At 39.1% G+C, this 26,420-nt stretch overlaps 1 protein-coding gene across 1 annotated transcript in view; it reads right to left on the reverse strand.

Moving 5' to 3' along the window:
- Positions 1-7,647: 7,647 nt before the first annotated feature.
- Positions 7,648-26,420, reverse strand: part of SCPEP1 (serine carboxypeptidase 1) — a 28,545-nt gene continuing 9,772 nt past the window's right edge. Inside the window, exons 5-13 of the mRNA XM_036754821.1 lie at positions 26,316-26,390; positions 20,644-20,716; positions 18,860-18,897; positions 16,915-17,043; positions 16,706-16,799; positions 15,270-15,383; positions 12,301-12,438; positions 10,881-11,044; positions 7,648-8,561 (exon numbers count right to left, since the gene is read on the reverse strand). Of these exons, the coding sequence (XP_036610716.1) occupies positions 8,493-8,561; positions 10,881-11,044; positions 12,301-12,438; positions 15,270-15,383; positions 16,706-16,799; positions 16,915-17,043; positions 18,860-18,897; positions 20,644-20,716; positions 26,316-26,390 (894 nt within the window). The 3' untranslated portion in view covers positions 7,648-8,492. The remainder of the gene's footprint in view (positions 8,562-10,880; positions 11,045-12,300; positions 12,439-15,269; positions 15,384-16,705; positions 16,800-16,914; positions 17,044-18,859; positions 18,898-20,643; positions 20,717-26,315; positions 26,391-26,420) is intronic.

Here is a 26,420-nt window from a genome sequence, read left to right on the forward strand (position 1 = left end):
TTACTAATTACATCTAATTAATAAATTAAGATCTGATTCCCCCACTCCAGCTTATTAAATATTATTTACTTCATAGGGAATAAGAGGAAACTCCCTCTGTTGATATTGGTTAGTATATTCTTTTCAACTTTATGTCCTTGAATGTTTCCTAGAACATTGAGAACTTGGTGACTTGCTCAGGGACACACAATTATTATGTGTCATGATGGGCCCTTGAAAGCAGGTCTCTTTGGCTTTGAGGTTAACTCTCCATCCAGTACATCATTGTCTCTCCTATTTATTTAATAAACTTGAAAAGCCTCCTTTGCCACACATTATTGTTCATACTTCCATATCAAAACCCCCAATCTAGGATTAAATAAATGTTAAGGGTATTACATTATTAACCAGGCAAAATGGCAAAGATAGACAATTATTTACAATAACTTGGAATTATTTTCACAATGTTTCAGCTGTGAGAAAGATCATAGCCAGTCACCTCAAACAATCATTGTAACTGCAGATGAAGCCTTGTCACTTCTGAAAATACAGTCCAGACATCTAGTTCACTCACAATACCAATTAAAATAGCTTCTCAAGTATTCTCATCATCCTTTGTACAAGGTAAAGGTTAATACAACTCCATCAAGAAAGAAATTCTCTTCCTGTCTTTTCTCCTTGCCTTCTCCAGTTTCTTTTAAGCCATTACTCTTAACAGACTCCTTGTTAAATTCTCTTCATAATGTTTCTTCACATTTCTAGAGGAAGGGAAGGGGTACAGTGGATAGAGTGCTTGACCTGAGTTCAAATGTGACCTTGGGCCTCAAACACTAGCTGTGTGACCACGGGCAAGTCACTTAACCTCTGTTTGATTTAGTTTCCTTAACTGAAAATGGAAACAATGATAGCACCTATTTCACAGAGTTGCTATGATGATCAAATGTGGTAAAAATGCTTAGCACAGTGCCGAGCACTTAAATTCTTATTTCTTTTCCTTTATAAATTAAACAATTCTCTCAAGAAAGTTTCTGCTCCTATTTTTTCTCTTTACATCTCTACAATTTCTTTTCAACCATCTCCATTAACTCTGTCTTCTCAGTCTCTCAAAACCTACTAAATCCTCAATATTCCATCTGGCTCTTAAAGTCACAGTAACTGTAACAGTATAACCTGCATGGAAGAGGCAGTGTTACATATACCTCTTTAAAATAAAAACCGTTGCATCATCAAACGTTTTATATCCACTTGACTATTTACATAAACTTAAAAGAGCCAAGAGATGCAGCATGATGTAGTCAGTACATAGGGAGCAATTCTTGCAGTCAGAAAGACCCGAGTTCAAGTTCCTCTTTGACACCTACTGGCTGTGTGACCTGGGCAAATCGCTTAGCCTCCCTGTGCCCCTAGTCAACCCTCTGTGACTAAGAGTTGCAGAAACTGTTGCCAATCTGCTTTAGTAGGAGTTTCCTTACTGGGAGTTCTCTACAAGAAAATCCATTAAGACCAAAAAGATAAAAGATTTCCCTTTATGTACTGAGATTTTTTCTTCCATGCTTTAGACTACCCAAATATCAGGGCCTTGGCTTAAATTTTCCAAATATGTAGCACTGACCCAATTTTTAATGATTTCTCTTGTATTTAATTTTGGAATACCTCGTTTATCAAGTCCCATCTCTGAGACCTTACTGGTTATATGAACCCAGCAAATCACTACCTCTCAGTGCCCCAGGCAACTCTCTAAAACCCCGACATTACTAGAGAGATTTTCCTCACCTGAAGTTCTTTACATTAAAGAAGTAATAAATCAAAACCAAAAACCATTTTTAGCGCTCACACTGAAGTTAGGGCAGTAATGCGCTTGAACTTAAATTGAGGTAAGCAGACATCCATCATTCCCCTTTGTTTCTGCCACTAACAGCTGCAAGCATTGATTAAGGGCCTATTAAGTGTAGGATCTTCTGTTTATGGGAGACAGTTTCCACATCTCTAAAGTGAGAGGAATGGAGTAGATGATTTTCTTTAGCAGTCTATGATTTATGAGCCCATATCCTCAATTGACTTTCAAAGGTTTAGGCATTTCTGAGAAACCTTTAACCTTGTAACCAATGGGAAGACATTATCCAAATGAATTCACTTAAAAAACAATTAAATACATAGGAACCAAAGATATGATTTACTGTCCTTCTAAACAGAGATGCCAGGATCAATATACAAACCTCAAATTGTAATATAATATACTAGAACCTGAGTCACAAATGAATTTCTCCTGGAGCCTAGGATTGTACTTTACTATCAAGGAGGAGACTGTACCAGCAGAATGGGGTCAGATGAGTGGAAATTTCTCTAGAGTGATATTTATGGGTGGAACACTAGAGAGGGGAAGCACAATGGGACACCACTCATGTGTAGAATCAAGGATCTAGGTCTGGACAAAAGAAACCTGTGATGTATAACCTATATCAAATTGCTTACCACCTTAGGGAGGAGAGATGGGGAGGGGAAGGAGGGAGAAAATTTAGGATTCAATTTTTAAAAAAAAAATGAACATTGTCTTTACATATAATTGGGAAAAATCAAATGTTATGAAAACACAGAAGAAATCTGTGAGAAATTGTAGACAGAGCAGAGTGGGTTGAGTGAAGTGAAGAAATGAGAAAAAAGACCATGAAAGGATCACAAATTTAGAACTGGAAGGGGCATTAGAAACCACTTAGTCCAACTGCCTCATTTTTTCAATGACAAAAACCAAGGTCCAGAGAAATTCCATTTCTTAAGAACCTACTACGTGTCAGGCACTGTGCTGGGCACCGGGGTACTTACAAGCAGAGGGGTCTTAGAGCCAGCTCTAACTAGCTTGTGAGAACTAACTATTCAGTTTTCAGTGTGAGCATTTATACCTCAGAAATCAGCAAAAGCTACAAATCAAGGTTTGATTTATTGTTTTATTGTCTAGACTCACGAGAGTGATGGAGAAAAGGTTAATAATGCAGTTTAAACTTAAAAGTGTGTCTTGTATGTGGTGTTTTCTTGTTGTTGTTTTGTGGGGACCTACCTGGTTGTTAAGCATTTGCCAGCATACCTCTGGGTACCAGTATAAAAAAATGAATAAGCCCTACTTGCAAGGAGCTTACATTTTAATTGTGGTTGTTTGTCCTTTGTTCTCGAAGAGGACTGTGACATCGAGAAGGTGATACCATGACTTGCGAGTGAATTGGATTTAAGTGAGGGAGGGAAGTGCAAAATCACTAGCCTCATTTTCTCTTCCAGAGCCATCCGGGTGCAATGGCAAGACAGAGATCAGGATGACTGATGATGGCCCCAGAGGCAGTGGGAGACCTTGGCCTTTTTAAGATAAGACCTTCTAAAACAGAAAGAACAACATATGTAATTATATACAAGATAAAATTAAAGAAATAAATACAAAGTAGCTAAATTGAAATGTAGTTTTAGGAGGGAGGATACTAGTAGTTGAAAGGATCACAAAGGCTTCATACCAAAGATGGCGCCTGAACTCTGCTTTGAAGGAAGAGAGGAAGATAAGGAGGTTCATTGTAGGCCTGGCAGAAAGCCAGGGCAAAGGCAAGGACATAGGCAATGGAATTGACATGGTGAGGAATAGTGAGAAAGCCGTTTAGCTGGATTGTAGTATACAGGAGGGAGAGTAAGGTCTGATGAGGCTAGAAAGAGAGATTGGGGCCAGATTGTGATGGTCTTTAAAAAACTAAAAGAGAGAAGTTTATATTTTATCCTAGAGTTTATTGAGTAGGGGAGTAACATGGTATAACAACAATGTGGCTAGCAGCAGCTGTTGAGGTGTAAGACCCAACAAGACCAGCAACAAGAGCTGCCAGCGCAGGTTCTTTGATCTGCTTTTCTAAGAAAAGCAACTTTAAGGGGTTAACAATCTTACTTCAATCACACATACAAATATCATTCACTTAGTTCAGGAGGAAAAGCCAGCACCCTGAACTTCAGAGCAAATACAAGTAAATTACAAACATACATTATAAACAGACCAAATACAAACCAACATCTGGGTTTACAAGCCAGGGAGGCTCTTAACAACAGCTGCCCAGAGTCTCTTCAAGTCACACACCACTCTCTCTTCCAGTGAGTGAGAGCCCCAAGGAAAACTGTCAATCTCTAGAGTTTATATATTCTATTCAGGGTCAAAGGGCATCACAAACATGCGACTTAAACCCAGGTGGCCTAAAAGCTTCTGGCGTCACAAATATGTGACTCAAACCCATGTAAACTAGGCTTTCCCTTCAGGCAAGGAGGTTATCAAAGACTCCTGATTTAATCAAAGAAACAAAGGCTGGACTCATCAAGGGCACTTGATTAAATAAGTGCTAAAAGAGAAAACAGTAAAAAAAAGTCCCACCTTAATTACCAATACACATGGTCAGGTTTGCTCTTAAGGAAAATCCCTTTGGCAGCAGAGTAGAAGACAGACTGGAGTAGGGAATAGATTTGAGGCAGGGAGGTCGATTAGAAGGCTGTTGAAATAGTCCAGGTAAGACATGATGAAAGCCTGAACTAAAGCAGTAGCTGTGTGAGCAGAGAGGGGTCAGGTGCAGTAGATATTGCTGATGTAGACATAGCAAGATTGAGTAGCTGATAAGATCTAGGGGGTGAAGGAGATGAGGAGTTGAGGATATTGCTGAGGTTACAAACCTAGGTGATTATGTTTTTTAGTTATGTTGAAGCTGGTTGTTCTTTTATTCTATGGTATTTATGTGACCTGATACCAGCTAGAATTGTGCTCAATATCTTCTGTACCTCTTCAAAGACCCTCACTGAGCCATGCTGCCACTCTGGTTTCATCCTCATTTGCTTGATTTCAAACTAACCTGGGTTCAAATCCTGCCCCAGACACTTATTAGCTATAGGACAAGTCACTTAACCTCTATGCTCCAGTTTCCTCAAGTGTAAAACGAGGGGGTTGGACTGGATGACCTCTGAGGTTCCCTCCAGTTCTAACTCTCTGATCCTATGAACTCAGCAGTAGAAACTTCCCTGTCTCATTTTCATCCAATTTCATGTTTTCATGAAAGTGAAAATGTTGGTTTTAAAACACTTTCCCTCTTTTCTTCCCTTCAACAGGATAAAAGGGAATTGGGTTATAAATAGATTGGATATTGCTGCTTTTGAAATTACTGATTGATGTTTTTTTACTGTCCTTGTCCTTTTGACTTCCGTGTGTAAGGAAGGAAACACTGAGTGACTGTGGGGGGTACTTCTGTACCCTGGATGACAGAATCCTGGCTTCTGGAACTAAGGGGACAGTACAGGCCTGACAGAAAGGTCCTGGTGCCCTAGGGAGGTTGTTGACAATGTCTGATGTGCTCATTCTGAGTGGGGAGTTCCAGAAGAGTGACCTTCAAAATTGTTTGAGAAGGTATGTCTGGATTTCTCCAGGGGTTCAGGGAAGATTCATTTTGTAGGAATCATAAATAAAGTCAGCACTATGAAGAAATAAATTAATAAAAAATTTCCTCATTTCTGAAGGTCTAGGCTCCCTGGTGCAACAATTCTAGTCATCTGACTTTGGATAGGGGTAGCTAGGTAATGAAGTGGATAGTGTGCCAGACCCCAAGTAAGGAAGACTCATCTTCCTGAGTTCAAATCCCACCTCAGATGCTTATTAGCTGTGTGGCCCTGGGCAAGTCACTTAAACCTACTTGACTCCATTTCCTCATCTGTAAAATGAGCTGGAGAAGGAAATGGCAAACCACTCCAGTATCTTGGCCAAGAAGACCCCAGATGGGGTCACAAAGAGTTGGACATAACTGAACAACAGACTTTAGATAAAACAATTAAAAGATACTGAGCAGCCTCAAAAGTTTTCTCATGACCAGCAATTAATTAGAATTATTTTTTTTTTCAGTACGACATTATATACACCCCCTTGAGGACAGGGACTGTTTTACAAGGTTAGCTAGATTTTAGTGAAGCCCCATAATGAAACTAAAGCTAAGTGGGCAGATTTTGGTTCATGTAAAACTATTTATTTCTAAATGAATTGATATTTAAGTACCCACTACGTGCTAGGCACTGGAAATGAAAACAAAACAAAAAACTTCAAAGCTTTCATTTTCCTGGGAAGAGATTTCCAGAGGTTTGGAGCTTTGAGGTCAGGATCTGTTTAGTTTCTGTCCTTGTATCTCCAATGCCAAAAACAGTCCTATGCACTTAGTAGGTAATTAATAAATTCTTTTTTCAAAATTTATTTTTTTTTTAGGTTTACAACACTCAGTTCCACAAGTTTTTGAGTTCCAAATTTTCTCCCCCACCCTCTCCTCCATCTGGGTACTTAATTCTTGCTGAACTAGAAATAAACTACCTTTTGCCGTATACATAAACAGATACATAAACTACAATCTTCCTATCAAGCTATAACTTTACTGAAGTCTTACTGAGCTTGCAAAACAAAACACACGTTGTAATAAATCCACCAACAAACATTAAAAAACTACTACATGGTAGGCACTATGCTAGTCAAAAGGCCCTGACCTCAAAGTTTACAAACTAGTAAGGGCAGACAAGATAGACAGTTTATAGACAGATGGATAAATCGATCTATATGTATAGATCAATTTATATATATTTATATATATCTATATATTTGTATGTTTGTATATAAAGCATTGGGGAAAAGGCACTAATAGTTGGAAGGATCAGGAAAGGTTTCATTTCAAGTAGAAGATGAAGCTGGAGGATGTGCTATGGGATGAAGGAAGCTAGGGATTTTAATAGGCAAAGGAGAAGATGAAGTGCATTCCAGGCCTGGGGATTGGAGATAGAAATCTGTGAGGAAGTGTACAGTAGCAAGTTCGGCAGAACCAGGAGTATGGAGAAAAAGGATCGATAAGGTCAGAAAGGTAGGATTAGGCCACATGTGAAGGGCAATAAATGTCAAGCTGAGTTTACATTTGATCCTAGAGGCTAGGAGTAATAGAGACCCACTGGAGTTTACTCAGTCAGATCTATGCTTTAGGAAAACTACTCTGTCAGCTGTGTGGATAAGTTGGAGTAGAGAGAGACTGGAGGCAGGGAGACTAAGTAGGAAGCCATTTCTTTTTTTTGTTTGTTTTGTTTTTTGGCAGGGCAATCAGGGTTAAGTGACTTGCCCAAGGTCACACAGCTAGTACATGTGTCAAGTGACTGAGGCAGCATTTGAACTGAGGTCCTCCTGACTCCAGGGCTGGTACTCTACTCTCTGTGCCACCTAGCTGCCCCAATAGGAAGCCACTTCAATAGTTTAGATGAGAAATGATGAAATACCTGAACTAAGATGGTAGCCACGTGAGTGGAGAAGTGGACAAGAGGACAGATGTGAGAGATTCTGTGGAAGTAGGAAAAAAATGACATTTGGCAACTGAATGGATCTAGAGGTCAAGTGAAAGTAAGAGGTCAAAGATAACACTGAGATTATAAATGTAGGAGACTGGAAGAATGGTGTAGTTTGGGGGAGTGGGTGGTTTGGAGAGATAGATGATGAGTTCTGTTGCGGACCTGTTAATCCACACTGCAGCAGTCCTACCTAGGAACTGCAAGTCTGCCCTCTTCCTGTCGCTCTCAATGATGATACCACCCTGACTTATGAAGTAAGACATCAGAACCTCAGAACAGTCCAGTGTTAAAGAAGAGACCAAGGTAGGGAAATGAGGAAACATTTTCATTTTTAATGGTCAAGGTATGAAGGGTTATATCTGATAGGAGTTATAGGTAGATTCTAATGAGGAGCGCTGTCATCGCAGACCAGTCAGAGGACAGACAGGCAGGAGGTAGCAGAAGAGGCTGAATCCCAGTCTGGTGGTGTCAGAATTAAAACTCTCTTCAACAGAAAGGAGGAAGTTGAGAGCCTGCTCTCCTTCTTCAGGTCCACATAGGAAATTTGCTGTCGGTGCTTTGCATATAGTAGGTGCTTAGTAAATGCTTGTTGGATTGGAAGTCTGTGTGTGCAGGCAACCAGTATCTGCTGATTTTCTTTCTAAGTGTAAACAAAAGCCTCAAGAGGGTTCAGTGCTGAAATGCTGACTGCTGACGTGTTATTGACAAAGTGAACACAGGAGAAATATGGATTCTTTTAACTAATTTGATGTCAAATCCAAAAACAATTCCAGGATTGGCTTCATTAACGAGAGGCAAAAAAACACTTGAAACCTCATCCTTATGGGCCATCCAGGTCCATAAAAAAAGGTCTTAGGCATCCTGTAGTCCCCACAAAGGAAAAAAAAAAAGATCAAACCGCAAAACAAATACAAAAAACCCTCCAAGAAACAAAAAAAACCCACCAAAACCCAATCCTAAACCATATGGCATTTTAGGAAGGAAGTTGTGGGAGGCCTTCAGTCAGAGCAAAAGACTTGTACGTTGACTCAAAGCTTCACAGATCATAAAGAATTAATTCTGTGATGTCTAAAAGAAACTCAGCAATGTGCCCTCGACACTGGCAATGACCTTGACATTGTGCTGAGCTATAGAGGTCAGGCCACCTGGCTTCCATCTCAACTCTCTTCTTGTCCAGTCACCATTCTCATCATTTTCAAGGCCATTTCCCCTTGGTCTGATGGAACCTGGGAAGAAAAAACAAATCCAGATATTAGCATTTATGATGGCACTGCTATTGTTAGGTTCATTTTGGGGACTCAGGGTTAAGGGGTAGTGTCCAAGAAATCATAGGCTTATGGATGGAAAACTAGAAGGGAACTTAGAAGCCCTTTCAATTGCCTGATTTTAGAGGGCAGGAAGTGGAGAGCCCGAGAAGTTAAGTGGCTTGTCAAAGGTCACACAAGAAGTGGCAGAACTGAGATTTAACTATAGGTGGTGACTCCAAATCTAGCACTCTTTCCACTGCACCACAATTGTATTAATGAGAGAGAGAGAAGTGCGAGGAAGAGGGAGAAGGATAGTGAGAGGAGAGAAAAGATAGAAGGAAGGAACAAAGAAAGAATAAATACAGGCATATCCGTGAAAACACAAGTTTAAGTGAAATAAGGTTCTGCAGGCAGTTGCTAGCTACCTAATTCCAGATATCAGATTCACGTTATGTCAGGGCTTTGCAGTATTAGGGTAGCATTTTATTCTTAAGAATTTTTTTCACAGTTATATATAAAATAATTTTTAACATTCATTTTTAATAATTTTTGAGTTCCAAATTCCCTCCCTTCTTCCCATCCCCCCTTGAGAAGGAAAACCTTTTGATATAGATTATACATGTGCAGTCATGTAAAACATACTTCCATATTAGCCGTGTTGAAAAAGAGAACATACATACACACATACATACACACAAATCCAAAAAACACAAAACACAAAAACCCAAAGAAAAATAAAGTTTTTAAAGTATGCTTTGCTCTGCATTCAGTCCCCATCAGTTCTTTCCCTGGAGATGAATATCATTTTTCATCATAAGTTCTTCAGAATTGTCTTGGATCACTGTATGGCTGAATATTGCTAAGTGGTTCGGAGTTGATCATTGTACAAGTTTGCTGTTACACAGTGGTAACATAGGTTGTTACACAGTTCTACACAGGTAAAACGATCTCCTGGCTCTGTTCAGTTCACTTTACATAAGTCTTTCCAGGTTTTTCTGCAACCACCCTGGGTAGCATTTAATTTTAATGTATTAACGCTATTATTGTCAGATTATATCAGTCAAGGCAACATTACATAGGGTATGCTATAAGGCAGTAAGATATTAATAATAAAAACAATACTTGGGGCATCCTTTTAAAAAGTCCTATTTCCCATGGCAAAGAGCCTCCTACTTTTGGAAGGGTATGAGGGGAGGGTCAGTGTTCTATTTTAAAAGTCATAGAAAACCTAGAAACTATCTGAAGTAAAACCAATAGAAATAATTGAAGGAATGAATAGAAAATTGAAAAAAATTTAAAATGGTCTGCATGTATCTAATGTCTTTTCCATGTAAAGAACCCATAATGACTTGTGCTGTCTGGTTTTCCCACCAGTGATAAACTGTGCTGAGTTTACACACTGCCTGTTGTTTCCTTTTGTGGCCGACAGTAATGGTCACCAATTCATCTCTGCATCCCAGGGTTCTCAATGCTTGCAATACCCCTGGGCCCCCCACCCCACCCAGGCTAGTACCTTCTCCTTGGTGCCCCTATGCTCCAAAATATTTCCTCCTTCCTTGTACCCAGACAAAACTCCCATTCCCTCAATGCATAAACACATTTTGGCTAATTGTTAGGAGGAAAGCATTTGATTTTACAAATTCATTAAATTCCACTCTGTTCACCTTCTCAATTAATCAACAAACATTTCTTAAATGCCGACTACATGTCAGGCACTGTTGAGATGAGCCCCCGGGGGACTTCTATTTTATCAGGGGAGACAACACATACACATTTAGATATATACAAAATAAGTGCAAAATAGCTACTAGGTGATTTACCTAGGAACCTGTTAGCCTGAAGAATTATGACTCTAATGGTGAGATTTCAGTAAAATATCAGCACCAGTCCTAGCACTCAATAGTTTAGACAGATACATTTTGTCATTGTTCACTTCTTTTTAGCCATGTCCTAATCTTCATAACCCCATTTGGGGTTTTTTGGTAAAGATACAGGAATGGTTTGCCATTTCCTTCCTCAGCTCATTTTACAGATGAAGAAATGAAGGCAAATAGAGTTAAGTGACTTGCCCAGGGAAACACAGTTAATAACTGTCTGAGACCACATTTGAACTCAGGTCTTCCTGACTCCAGGCCTGGTGCTCTATCTACTATGCCACCTAGCTGCCCATAGAAAGACACTTAGCTCAGGTTATCATAGCCAGTATTCTTCCCCCTTCTGCTTCTCCAATATGCCTGTGCATGCCAGTCTAGAGCCCACATACTTTTCAATCTGGAACAAAAGCTGTGTTTTTCTTACCATGTGGCCAGCCTTGAGAATCCAGTAGAAAGCAAGGTTCTTGTGGGACTTATAGAAAGCAGATGTGTCATAAGACTCAGGATTAACATACAGAGGCTTCCTTTTCATCTGACTGAAAGCAGTCAGCTCAGGCCACTTCAGTTTACGCAACCATGCCTCCTGACCTGTCAGTGACGAGAAAGACAAAGAAATGAACATTATCAGCTATCTCCAACAAGGCTCTTTCCTATTGCTGTCAGTGACTGGCTACAAAAGGGCTACAACACATAGAAAGGGGACACCCAGGTCTATTTGCATTGCAGAGAGGCCCAAGTTTCCATTTTTCCAAGTAATTGCTACAGAGTCAAATACCTCTCTAGCAACCTGATATGGCATTAAGAGACCCCCCCATAAATAACTGTACAGGCAAGGAGACAGCTCCAAACACAGTCAGCTGCCCCCACGGAAAAAGAGCAGGCTACGTGCAATGATGACGGTAGTTTGTCAGGCACTTCTCAACTCAAATCTAAATGGGCACCCGGCCCTCTCCTACCTTTCTAGTTTCCTTCCACCTTACTTTTCTCTATGTTCTCTACTATTCATTGACATTGGCCTCCAAAAGTGGGAGTAGAAGCAAGGTACTATTCATCTTTATACTACCTGCCTTCTTTCTTTTTCTTTCACTCCAGTACATCCTCCATTTAGCTCCATTAAGCTATTCCTAAAGCACAGGTCTGACCATGCCTTTCCCATCCTTGTCTCCCATTCATTCAACTTCAGTACCTCCCCGCCTTCACCTCCAACATTACATATAAAATTCTGTTTAGTGTTTAAAGCCCTTCATAACTCACTCCCTTCCTAACTTTTCAGGCTTCTCACACTTTGCTCCCTTCCATGTACTATACAACCAGTTACACTGGTTTCCTTGTTCCTTCCACAGGTGGCGCCAGCTCCCTACTCGGTGTATTCTCCCTGGATGTTCCCCTTGCCTGAAATGCTCTCTCTCCTCACCTCTGCCTCTAGGCTTCTGTTATTTCCTCCAGGTCTTAGCTCAAATGCCTTTCCCACTCCCCTTCTTCCACACTGGGATGTGAGCTCCTTGACAGCAGTGACTATTTTTGCCTTCCTTTGTACCCCCATGTTTAGCATAGTGTTTGGCACATAGTAGCTGCTTAATAAATGCTCTTTAACTTGGCTTGAAAGGCTGGAGAAGAGAAGGTTTGAGAGCTGATTAGCAGGGAAAACCCAACAGAAAATAAATAACCAGCTTCCCAAAATCATCAATTCCACTTGCCTAGTCTGTGAATTTTCATTGTCTGTTTGTTTTCAGGTCAACTCCTGAAACTCTCTCCATGTTATCATATCTTTCTCTACCCACCTATGGTATCTACCGAGAGATTTAATTGTCTCTCCCTCTCCACCCACCCCAGCCATTCCCTACCCATGGTGTCCACTATGAGATCTAATTGCCCGTTGTAAATTATGACGTTGATGCCAGCTTCCAGCAGTTCATCTACAATGTTGATTGCAGGCTTCATGAAGTCTTCTTCCATGTTTTTGAAAACTAAACTTGATTGTTCTGCATATGTAGAAAGAAGAAAAAAATGGATTAGGCTTGACTTAATCAGAATAACAGGAGTCATTGGATACATGATATAAGTAGTTTCAGTATATAATTTACTTTAATAGTACTGTTCTCAACAGTGAATCAATCACAGGTGTTTGGTTACAATGGCCCTACCTCAATAAATAAATAAGCATTTATTAAGTGCTTCTTATATATACCCTTTGCTAAGGGCTCAGGATTAAAAAAAGGTGAAAAAAATAATTCTGCCCTCAAGGAGTTTACATTCTAATGAACAGAGATAATACATATAAAGGAATGGTAGCTGGAGAGGAGTATTTTGCTTTGGAGAGTTACTAGGTTGGTAAGTAAAGCCATCGGGAAGTAGACTGGCATAACTTCTCCAGTATTGATTTCATTGTGGTTGCAGAACTGGAAAGGGTGTGCTGGAAGGAGGTGGGGAGTAAACCACAGCTGAGAGCAGGCTGGAATAGTGGGCAGTGGAAGAGTTCACCAGCTGAGTCCCAAGATAAGAGTTCTAGAGTGAAAGGGTTAAGTTCTCAGGGCATGGTTTCTGGCCTTGGTCCTAACACACCCTGACACTGTGATAACCAAGGATGGAGGGAAGGATGGTTAAGTATAAAAAGAACCACTGGCACATTTCATCCAAATTCCTGGTAATGACTTGGCAGATTTAATTACATGTTATTATACAGAGAAACTAGACCTTGGGGGAGTAGTTTGCCTAACGAAACAAAGTGAGACAAAGGCTCAGAAGCCAAATGTTTTTAGGTCTCCATAAATCATTTTTTGCTAGTCACCACTAGAAACCCTTAACAAGTTAAACCAATCCACATAGCCTCAACCATAGCTTCTCCTTAAAAAAGAGGTGCAGAAAGGGGCAACGATGGTCTCTGGAGGCAAAGTGGCCTAAAACAAAGAGCCTTGGGCAGGCATTTAGAAGACCTGAATTTGGGTCCTGGTTTTGCACTAGCTCTGTGACCTTGGGCAAGTCACTTATATCCTCTGGACCTAGGCTACATCATCTGGAGAAGAGGGACAATTCCTTACAGGTTTGAGGGGATAATAACTGAACTGAGAGAAGAAAGACACTTTTAAAAAATGCTTCTTGTTTTAAACAAAGCACTACGCATATACACATCTTTATTATTATCAGCCCTACTAAAGAATATACAAAGAGATAGCTGTACAATCTATGTCACAAGGGTGTTACAAAGAAAGAAAGGAGGAAGGGGAGGAGAGGGAGAAAGGAAAAGAGGAAAAGAAGGAGAAGGAAGAGGAGGAAGAAGAGGAGGAGGAAGAGAAGGAGAAGGTGGAAGGAAGAGGAAGAAGGAGGAGAAAGAGAAGGAAGAGGAGGAGAAGGAGAAAGTAGAGGAGGAGGAGGAGAAAAGGAAGAAAAAGAAGAAGCACATTATAGATTAGTGTTTGATAACTGGGCAAAGGATTATAACAAGAACTACCGGCAAAACTTGAAAGCAGTTTAGCAAGGAAATTACATTTGGATCAGCATTTGCCCTATATATCACAATCAGCTCCAAATAGCTACTTGACCTAAATAGAAAAGATTACATCATAAAAAAAGGGGAAAATGGAAGGAAGAATCTTTCACCATCGATGGCTTAGGGGAAAATTCTTAGCCAAGCAGGAGTTCATAAGAGATAAAGTAGACAATTTTACCTGCATAAAATTAAAATGCTTTTGCATGAACAAAGTCAATGTAGCTAAGGTAAGAAGTCGACAAGCGTTTATTAAATGCCTGCTATGTGTTAGGCACTATGCTAAGTGCTAGAAGGGAAGATGTCAAGTGGGAAAAAAAATCTTTGCCTCTGTATCAAATATTGCTGATCAAAGTCTGTTATCCAAGATATATAGACAATTGACACAAATATAAGATGAAGACCCTGATAAACAAGTAGTTTTGAATAAAGAATTTACAGAAAGAATGCAAATGATCAACAATTATAAGAAAAAATGCTCCAAGGCACTAATAAGAGAAATGCACATTAAAATAACTCTGAGGTTTTGCCTTATACCCCATACATTAGTAAATATGATTACGTATAGATTCAGTCCATGTTGGAGGAGAGGCATACTGATACACTGTTGTTGAAGCAACAAATTGGTCCAACCATTTTAGAAAAAAATGTGGAATTATGCGAGAAAAATGATGAAATTGTTCCTATCCTTTGCCCCGGAGTTCCTACTAGGGACACATACTCTAAGAAGGGTAATTATAGAAAGAAAGGCACATGGAAAAAATTATCTGTAATAGTATTCTTTATGTTAGCAAATATACTGGAAACAAAGTAGATGCCCACAAGTTGGGGGATGACTGAATGAATTGTGGCATATTAATGTAATGAATATTATTATGCCATAAGAAATAACAAATATGAGGAATTCAGAGGCATGTGGAAAGACTTGTATGAAGTAAAGAAAGCAGAACCATAAAACGACACACACAATCAATACGACAATGAAAAAGAGAATAACATTAAAAGCCTGTTGAATTCAAGTAGAAGTCAATCTTGGTTTTGGAGAATAGAAAACATGTCACACATCTCTTTTCTCAGTAGAGGTACGGACCTATGGGTGTGGGAATGTTGCATACATTGCCAGATTTGGTGACTTTCTCAGCCTGTTCTGCTTACTCTTTTGTTACAAAAGCAGGTGTAAAGTAGGGGTAGGATGTTAGGAATTAAACAATAGCCATCGATAAAATACAGAGGGAAAGTATAGTGCAAATCTTAAAGTTTATAAACATAAATGTGAGTTGTCTTCTCCCAAATCCTCTACAAATAGAACCTAATAATATTAACTAATACCTCCCCAGGTGACGAAATCTGGAATGATTTTGAGCTTCTTTCTGATGGGTCCATTCATGAGTGCACTTAACTTATTCTGGTGTAGTTGTCTCACATGGCGGTGATAAAGTCGAACTGAAACAAAAACAGTCTGCATTGAGTCATTGGACTGAAAATAAATCCAAAAGGGAAAAAAAATTGCATGACAGCTTCTTTCTTACAAAGACTCCAAGGTGAAACTACTTGAAAGATCAAGTTACAAACATCAATGGAAAGTCTCGTAGCTTCAGGGACACTGATATGGTAGGGTTAGAGTCTGGGTGGGAGGAGTTACGCTTGTAAAGGGAGTGTTTTAGTTGGAAGATAGGAGAGAATAATCTTGGCTGTCCTCCAAAGAAATACAAGGTGAAAGTGGAGGTGGTTTGTTACTTTGAAAGGTGCACTCCATTCCTTTGGTTTTGAGCTCTAAGAGAACAGAGGTTAGGAATAGGGATGCTCTGGGGTTGGGAGGGAAAAAGAGAAGTAGCTGCCCCTGTTGAAGGACAACTGGGGGAAGTGGTTGAGGGAAGAGAGGAGAGCTGAGATTTGCAGTCCCTGGGGATATTTAGGAGCATCAGAAAGTAGCTAGCATGTGTTGGCTGGAATTTGGGAGACCTATGAATGCAGTAGGACAGAAAGAATCCCAGCAGTTATAGTGAAAAGGTTCTGCCTGGATATGTATTCCTATAAGACGAGAGAGTCAGTCAGAGAGATGCTCTGACAAGTTTAAGTTACTGGGTACTAGTATCTGTGCAGAGCCAGGGGGCCCTGGCACTGTGGTTAGAACTCGAGATGCTGAAAGAGGGCATCAAGTCACACTCTGAGCACTGCATGAAGCTGTGTGTGGCCTGGTTGCACCCATACACACCACAGACCAGCATGGAATGAAATGCAATGAAAAACTATGAGAGGAGAGTCTATCCAGTATGTACCTGAATCCTGGGCTTGGGAGCTCCCTACTGGTCAGTGATGGATGCAGACTGCCTGGGGCAGGGCAGGCTACAGTCTTATACCAGAAGTCAAGTCAGGAGGCATTTATTAAGTACTTACTATGCACCAGACACTATGTTAAGCACTGAGAATACAAATAGAAGCAAAAAGAGATAATAACAAAAACAGCTTACCTATAAATTCAATAATTTGCAAAGATGAAAGAAGTCAGTTAAAAAGGACTTTAAGCTTGGAAATTATGCATCAGCAGGGCACTTGAGCTAGATAAAGTGCAAATCATAATGGACTTAAGGCAGATAGGAATTTTCCAAATCTATTTCCCCTTGGAGTCAATCAACAAACATTTATTAAGCACTTAATATATGCCAAGTTCTGTAATATAAGCTAGGGACAGAAAGAACGGCAAAAACAGTCCCTGTGTATTTTTTTAGGGTGTGTATGACCTAAAGTCACCAGGCCCAACTCACCTAGATGATGCTGGGTGAATTCTTGGCTTGTCTTCATTGTATACTCAGGGGGACTTTTATTTAAAATGTTGTAAAAGTTCACTCCATCTGTGTCCTGAAATTAAATTAAAAGTCATGCTGCTCTTACTTGTCACACATTTTTTTTCTTTAGATCCTGAGCTTGTGGGTCTGGTAGTTAATTTGATCCCTAAACAGACTTCTTTTCTTACCTGCTCCACAAGCGTTTCTGCATCTGCCCACAGCTGGGTAGCCCATTCATACAGTCCTACATTCATAGCATCTACAATTTTCTCTCCAATTTTTGTCAAATCTGTTAGACTTCTGTCATCCAGAAGAGACTAGAATGCAAATAGAGGAAAAAGAGCACTGTTAATTTAAAGCCTAACCTTGGTTATGTTTTGGGGACAAGGATCCTGTTGGTCTCACAGAAAATCTTATTTATCGTAGTAAAATAAAAACGTGAAAAATAAGTATCAAACAATTGTTTGGAATTTTGGGGGGAAAAGTGAAGATACCTAAATATAAAATGTTTTATATTGCAAAAACAATAGAGAACAGAAGAAGGTATCATTAAGATCTATGGTTGGGGGTGGAGGGGAAAATTCTTTACCAATCAAGTGATAGAAGAGATCATACATACACAAAAAGACAATTTTGATTAAAAGAACTTTTGCATATATGAAATCAATGCAGCAGAAAAAAGGAGAAACTGTCAAGTGGGAAGAAATCTTCATATCAAATGTCACTGATAAGGGTATGACATCCAAGATACAAAAGAAATTGATGTAAATATAAGGCTGAGTCATTCCCAGTGTATGAGTGGTCAAAAGATATGAATAAACAGTTTCCAAAAGAAGAAATGCAAGTTAAATGATGGTACAAAAAAATGCTTTGATTCACTAACAAGAGAAATATGATTTAAAATAATTCTGAAGTTTCACTTCACATAAATAAAATGGCAATGTGACCAAAAAGATGAGGAAATAGTCAAATACTGGAGTGTCTATGGGAAGATAGGCACTGTTGGTAGAGCCGTGAATTGGTCCAACCATTTCAGAAAACAATATGGAATTATATAAGGAAAACTACTAAATTGTTCATATCCTTTGATCTAGAGATCTCACTACTGAGGTATATACCCTGGGTAGGTCAAAGACAGTCAGTCACTCAAGCAATTTACTAAGTATTCACTTCATTCCAGGCACTGTGATATGAATACAAATAAAGACAGCAAATATACCAAAATATTCATAACAGCATTTTTCTATAGTGGCAAAGAATTGAACACAGAGTGTCTGCAGATTGGAAAATGACTAAATGAACTGTGGTATATAAAGATAATGGAATATTATCATGACATGAGAAATGATTAAATTCAAGAATTCAGAAAGACATGGGCACACTTTGGTGAACTAACACAGAGGGAAGGTAGAAGAACCAAGAAAACATACATACACAAGGACCAAAATTATTTAAGTGAAACAAACACTAAAAGGAAATGGAACGTTGAGTATTATAATGAGCAATCTTGGTCCTCCCACCCTGCCCTCTCCTCCCCCCCATCACGTAACATGCTTCCTTCCCCTCCCTTCCTCTTCAAAGAGGTAGGAGGGTAAGGTGAGCAGAAGACCACACGTCATCATCAGGAGTGTTCAGTGTATTGGTTGTTTTTACTTAATGGTTTCTTCTTTGGCACCAGGGAGGTTTTAGGGATGGTGGTAGTGGTAGAGGTGAAGGAGAGGAATGAGAGGAACCTCTACTCAGATATAACTATGATGTAAAAAACAAAGGGCATCAATTAAACAAAATCTCTTAAGGGAAGAATTTCAATGCAAAATAGCTTAAGTGTATTTAACTGATGACAGCTGCTGTCAGTCAAGGACTGTTAAAATATGAAGAGTTGTTCATGTGCCTGGCAAAATGATAGATTTGATTTATCTACTTATATTTTCTGGAGGCTGGTTGTTCATTAAAAAAAAATCACCAATCTCTTTTAGCCCCCAAGGACAATTAACTAAACTAGCTGTCAGGTTGAACAAAGAAATGGCAATTCAAAGACAATTCAATACAAACACAATTCCAAACTTGAATATCTCCAGTTGAAGGAATTTAGTTAATAGATACAATAAAGGGAACAAAGGAAGTAACACTTACCATGCTATATAGATAAGGTCCCCAGGAAAGCACAGAATCTAAAGAGAACCACATATATCCAGAATGAATAAAGCATGCTTGTGGCAGCTTTGTTTTCAAGAAAGAAAAAGCAAAACCTAACTTACACTTCTGAACAGAATTTTGAAATGTTTATTTCATTACTTCCTGTCTCCTTAACTCAGAATCATACTCTTTGTGATACTCATAGATTTCTCTGTGGTTAGGAGATGGGGAGAGGGTGGGGTGCATGCTCCAAAGCTGAGTAGCAGGACTTAATTACATGTTCAATAAATGTTGTCATAAATAATTAAGTCTCCCTACAGAAAGGTACTTGACAGGTGGGTTGTGGCTTCTCTGCCATTTCCCAGCCTTCTGGTTGCTTTAAATATTTGCTCATCCCCACATTCTTGGCCTATATCCTGGTTGTTCCCTAAGTTCTAGGGCTACTGTTTCAGAGAATGAGCTAATTAAGGAAGGCTGAGTCTAACACACCCACGAAACTCATTGGTATTGGCTTTGCAGAGTGTGAGTTTGTTTTTTGTAATTTTACATAAACAGGAGGAGTAAATGAACCTTCCATGAACCTAAAAAGCCAATGCCTGGTAAAATTCCACACCTAACTGTGCACTTCTGGAATATTGGGTTCAATACTAGGTGCCAGATTTTAGGCAGGAAGCTGAAGACCATGTTATATGAAGACCTGCTAAAGGAACAAGTTTGTTGACTTTGGGGGAGAAATAAGGAGGGCAAAAGGGGAAAAAGGAAACCATGTGATTTTCATCTTCAAATATCCAAAGAACAGTCATGGGGAAGTGGGATTAGAGGATTCTAATGCCCCTAATCAGATTCTAAAAGAATCCCCCTGTGTAGCACTAGAAGGCGGAACTAGGAAAAACAGGTAGAAGCTTAAAGGGTTCAAAATAAGATGAATTTTTTATGATTGGAGCTGTCGATCAGTAGGACAGGATGTCTTGCAAGGGTAAATTCCCCATCATAGGAAATGTTCAGGGGTGTAGAAGAGAGGCCTATCTTGTCCTGGGTTGCAAATCAGACTAAATGACCTATGAGGTTCCTCTTATTCAAAGATTCTATGATCAAGCAGGAAGCCTCTCAGGTCCTAGGCATACCTGAAGGCCATAGAAGCTTAATTGCCTTCAAAGAGCCAAAGCTCCAAATGAAAAATGAAAAATGAAAAGTCATAACTCTTAGTGGTGACTCACAGTTCATTTCATGTGATTTTTATCCTGTTTCAGAAATGGCAAGAATAAGGGCAAAACCTAACTTACACTCCTGAACAGAATGACCCATCATCAGAAAGATACAGAGCATGGCCATGCCCCTATGAGACCATAAAGCTATCTTTTAAGTGGAGTCACTATATTTTCTTACTGACAGCCTTACCCACAGGAGGAATATGTATGGCACTAAACTAACATCTATCTGCTTCAGATTCCAGAAACCACACCCCAAAATCTTCAGTATTCAAATTAAATATAAGATCAGCTAACTCATCTGTGGCTGAGACAAGGAAGCTAATGAAATTGGGAGGGCGAAAAAAGACCATCTATACAGCTATCTAGCAATTTCTAAAACAAATGGAAATTTCTGTTCCAACGCATCCTGTGAAGCTCTGGGAGTCTTTTTAATATTGGAGAAGGAGGACAATGAGTCAAAAGCTGCTGTCCTCCAAGGGGCTGCAGAGTCAGGTTATCATGTTAGTCAGGGGCCTGAAACACAACTAAAACTAAAGGCTTATGGGATGGGAAATGGGGAAGAAACCTCACCTACAGGGGAAATCCAGGAATCACCCAGGGCAACACCAGCAAAGTTGCAATTTATACTCCCTTTTTGGATAGCCTGAGGGAAGAAAAGCAGATAAGCATCAGAGTTCAAATCTTGGCTCACTATTTTGGTTACTCTCTGTGTAACCCTAGGCAAACTACTTAACCTCTCTGGGCCTCAGTTTTTTTATCTGTAAAGTGAATGGAATGGATTAGATGACCTTATGAGGTCCCTTCCAGGTCTAAATCTGTGGCCCTATCATCTTTCTCACACTTAGAGAAGTAAATTTTAAGTCCAGTCATCCCTTCATTTGGTAAAAGGTTAGAGGGAAATCTTCACCCCATCCTTTTCACCAATAGAGAAAACTTCTCTTTCCTTGCCTTGGCCTTTCTTCATGCCTAGAACTTGCTCCTTTCTCAGATGGGAAGAGAATCCCTCTCTTCCTTCCAGATACAGCCCAAGCACCAGATTTTACAGCAAACATTTCCGGATCCTTCCAGAGCTAGTACCCTCCCTCTCTAACTACCTTGTTAAACAACAATGGATTTATTTTCCATACACTTAAATGTCATATCCCCCAACTGAACGTAAGTTCCTTGAAAGCAGGAATTGTATCTCTTTTTTTTTTGTATTTGTATCCCCAACACCTAGGACAGTGCCGGGTATGTAAATGCTTAATAAATGCCTGTGGATAGATCTGATGGATACTCACATAGCGGGTATGACATAATGAAAAGAACACTGACCGAACTGGAGGTCAGAAGAACTGAGAGAGAATCCAGGGCCTGAAACTTAAGGGTTAAGTGACTTCACTTAATCCCTTTGAGCCTCAGTTTCCTTATCTGTAAAGCAGCATCTGCACCGTTTACCTTTCAGGTTATTGCAAAGATGGAAGGAGGTAATGTATATATGAAACACTTTGTAAAATATATTGCTGTTGTTATAAGGTGCCATGTAAAAGTAAGCTATTACTATCACTGTTACAGAACCATGATGGCAGAAAGCCTCCACTGAGGTTCTCTTCTGATGCAAGGAGGTGCTGGTAAAGGCTATGGAAAGTCTTCCAGGATGGGCCCATTAATGGACTATAGTGTGTCATCCGAGAACTAGCCTGGAGGCTCAGCACCAAGTTTGTTGATAGATGATTTTCTAGCAACAGAAAGTTATGAAAACTATCTTGATGGATGAAGTACCCATGTCAATGACTTTTGGATACTCGCAGTAGACATAGAGAGAAGCAGTCTAACAACGAGGCTAGAATGTTAGACTCGGAGTCAGGGAGATGTGGGTTCAAATCTTGATTTAGACGCTAGCTCTGTGGTTTTTCAGTCATTTCAGTGATATCCGACTTCCATGACCCATTTGGAGTTTTCTTGGCAAAGATGCTGGAGTGGTTTGTCATTTCCTTCTCTAGCTCATTTTACAGATGAGGAATGGAGGCAAAAAAGGTTAAGTGACTTGCACAGGGTCACATAGCTATGAAGGGTCTGGGGCCAAATTTGAACTCAGGTCTTCCTGACTCCAGACCTGGCACTTTATCTACTGTGCCACCTAACTACCCTACTATCTCTTTGATTCTGGGCAAATCGTTTATCTTGAGCCTCAGTTTCCTCATCTGTAAAACAAAGAAAATAAGGGCATCTACCTCATAGGGTAGCAGCCATTGCTTCCCTTAAAGTACTATGTTAATGTCAGTTATTACTATTATCATAGAGATAGCAATGTGTGCTTCATCACACAAAAATGAGTCTGATCGGGTCCATCCTCACACAAACCACAGGCATATGAGAAAGATGAAGTGAGCATCTGGTGGAAGGTCTCAGTTTCTTTTGGGCTTTGAGTGCAGAGCAATCACTGACCCTGCATCATGGAACACAGTCCTTTGCGTGAGCACTCACATGTGCTCCCTGTGCATAGTCACTGACAAACAGCAGCTTCTAAGTAGCTACTGAAACATCTGAGAATTCTGAGAATGAGCTCCCCCAAAGAACCAGAAATGCACACTAACAAACTTTGGTCTCTACCAACAAAAGCAAGCAGGAAAATCAGAGAAAAAAAATTCCATTCAAAATAGTTACTGACTATAGAAGACATCAGGGACTCTAGCCACCAAGGCACTCACAGGAATTCTATGAATACAACTATAAAACATTCTCTACAGAGATAAAGACAAACCAAAATAACTGCAGTGATATTAACTGCCCTTGGTTGGGCTGTGCCAATATGAGAATGACAATAATACCTAAATCAATTTGCAGATTCAATGACATACCAATCAAATTACTAAAGGATTACTTTATTAGATTAGAAAAAAAAGTCGCAAAATTCAATTGAGAAACAAAAGGCCAAGAACTTTGAGGTAAGTAATGAAAAAAAAAAAGTGGAAAGGGGAGCCTAGCAATACCAGACCTCTAATGGGAGTACAAAGCAGGAATTATCAAAACTATTTGATCTCATCTAAAAAATAGAAAATTTTAGGTATACCAGACCCAGAAACTATGACACTTAGAGAGTAGCATAGTGTTCAATAAACTAGAGAACCCCAACTACTGAGGTAAAGACTACTTGGCAAAAATTGATGGAAAAGCTGGAAAGCAGTTCAATAGAAATTAGGTTTAGTGTGATGGGATAGTATTGTGCTTTAACAAATAATGAGTTGGTTGATTCTAGAAAAAAACATGGAAAGGCTTGCATGAAATAATGAAGAGTGAAATGAGCAGAACCAAGAGAATGTTGTATACAGTAACGGCAATATTGTTTGAAGAATAACTGTGAGCATCTAAGTTATTCTGAGGAATATAATTACTCAAATCAACTACAAAGGACCCATGAAGTATGATGCTATCCACCTCTAGAGAAAGAACTGATAAACAGAAGTATGCATAATATAGGGTATGTGTGGGGGGGGGGAAGGTGGCCTTCTCTAGAGTGATGTGGGAAGGAAGGGGGACAATTTAGAACTTAAAATGTAACAAAAAATTAAATTTAAATTTAAAAAGTTTTTTAAAAAGAAATTAGGTTTAGGTCAACATCTCCCACTACCTACTATTATAATTTCTAAACAAATAAGTGACCTACATATATGAAGTCATATCCTAAACAAATTAGGAGTAGGGAAGAACATATTTTCCACAACCATGACTAGACAGAAGAGGAATGCCCACCAGTTGGGGAAAGGTTGAACAAATTGTGGCATATGATTATAATGGAATATTTTTGTGCTATAAGAAATAATGAACAGAATGGTTTCAGAAAAACCTAGGAAGTCTTATATGAATGGATATAAAGCGAGGTGAGTAGAACACAGGACAACAATCTACACAGTAACAGCAATATTGTAACAGTGATCAACTGTGAAAGACTTAGCTACTCTGATCAGTACAACGATCCAAGATGATTCTGAAGGAGTCATTCTGAAAAAATGCTATCCACCTCCAGAGAGAGAACTGATGAACTCTGAGTGCAAATTGAAGCATATTTTTCTTTCTTCCTTCCTTGGAACATAGCTAATGTAGAAATGTTTTACTTCATATGTGTAACAGGTATTGTAGTTCTTGCCTTCTCAGTGGATGGGGAAGGGGGTAGAGTGAGGAAGAGAATCTCAAACTGGAAATAAAATAAAATAGAATTTTAAAAATAGAGGAAGAGCTCTTGAATAAACACACATGGAACACAGAGAATCATGGTAGATAAAAGGGTCAGTTTTGATTATACAAAGTTGAAAAGTTTTCACAGAAACAAAATTAATGCAGTTAGAATAAGAAGAAAGATGCTAATTGGGGAAAAAAATCTTTGCTGCAAACTTTTCTGACAAAGGTTCACTATTCAAGACATACACTGTGTCCCAAGAATCTTAGTTCAGTTTTAAGTTACAAAAATTGCACTACGAGTTTTGAACACCCTTATAGGAAATTGTTACAAATATATAAGAAAAAAAATCCACTCCCTAACACTTAAATGGTCAAAGACTATGATCAGGCAGTTCTCAAAAGGAGAAATGCAAGCTATCAATAATCATATGAAAAAATGCTTCAAATTACTAATAATTAAAGAAATGCAAATTTAAAAAACTCTGAGGTTCTACTTCATGCCTATCAGACTGGCAAAGACGACCAAAGAGGGAAAACAACAAATATTACAGAGACAGTAGGACAGGCACATTAAGGCACTGTTGGTGGAACTGGGATGTAGTCCAACCACTCTGGAAAGCATTTTGGAACTAAACTGAAATATCACTAAACTGTGTACACCCACTGAACCAGAGACATCACTAATTTGCATTTACTCCCCAGATGTCAAAGACAGAGGGAAAGGCCTCATATACACAAAAATAGTTGCAGGACTTTTGTCGTAGCAAAGAACTAGAAACTAAGGGTTCCCATCTGTTGGGGAAGGCATGAACAAATTGTGGTATGTGAATGTAATAGAATACGCAGAGAAACCTGGGAAGATTTTTACAGAGTAGCAAAATGAGAAGAACTGAAAAAATAAAAAATGAATAATTTATACCATGACTATAACATTGTAAAGAAAGACTTTATGATCCAGTGTCTAATCATGTCTCCAGAAGACCGATGATAAAACATGCTTCTTCTCCACCTTTGAGCTAAGATACGATGGAACACAGGTGTAGAATGAGACACGTTTTCAGCTATAGCCAATGTATGGACTCGTTTTGTGGGACTCTACTTATTTGTTATAAGGGAAGACATCTGTGGAAAGAGGGAAGAACTAAAAGAAGTGGAAATGGTGATAGTGATACCAAGAAAAAGAAAAGAAAATAATTAAAGAAAAAGGTGCTGATGATTTTTTTTAAGTGAAGAGAACAGAGGGAAGATCAGAAGGGAATAGAGACATGTTAGAACTACCATGTTAAATTTAAAATAGATATTAAAAAACAAAACCCCCACAGGCTGTGGGTAGTGGAGATTCACAACTTTATATGTAATTCTTTTTCTTTCTGTTCTTGCACAGGGAAATGTTCATGCTAGTTGATGTCTGTCAAGTTCAAAATATTACAATTAGGAAATATTAAATAATATTAATTAGTTATTAACGATTTATGGTACCATGCCATTTTGACCATAATATTAAAAAGGAAAGAGTTTAAAATATGAACTTCAGCCTCCTTTTTGTTGTATGACTATTTCCAAAAGATGTTAACAAAAGACTAGACTGATTAATAAACCAACCAGTAAGTATTTAGTAAGCACCTACTATGTGCCAGAGTGCTGGGAACACAAAGAAAAAAATGGCTCCACTTTCCAGGAGCTTACTTTCTATTGGGGGAGACATTTGTATACAAAACATATTCCTATTTGCAAATATTGGTTTGAGTGATTGGACTGGAATGCCTGACTGATATCAATGATGAAATAGTTTAATTTATATGGTCCCTTTCTTCAGAAGAGCTCAAAGGTCTTTAGGTGTCCTTGATAGATGTGGAGTGTAAAGATTATTATCCCCATTCTGCAGATGAAGAAACTGAGGCCCAGAAAGGTAAATGACTTACCCTACAAACATATAGTGGAGTGGAAGCAAGAGTTCAGGTTCCCAGCCCATAGTACCCTCTCCACCATTCAATGAAGATACATCAAGTTTCAAAGTAGTATGGAAAATACATCCTTCTTAAATACCTTCTGGAAACCAAAAGCCAAGTCTTCTCCCCTGTTACCTTGTAAAGCTCTAGAGAAATCCCAGCAGCCATCTTCCCTCCATAGGATTCTGAGAAAATGTAGAATGGAATTGTCTAGAGAAAAAAATGTGTAGAAAAGTCAAA

This window comes from Trichosurus vulpecula, chromosome 4, assembly GCF_011100635.1.
Source record: "Trichosurus vulpecula isolate mTriVul1 chromosome 4, mTriVul1.pri, whole genome shotgun sequence".
Taxonomy (NCBI): Eukaryota; Metazoa; Chordata; class Mammalia; order Diprotodontia; family Phalangeridae; genus Trichosurus; species Trichosurus vulpecula.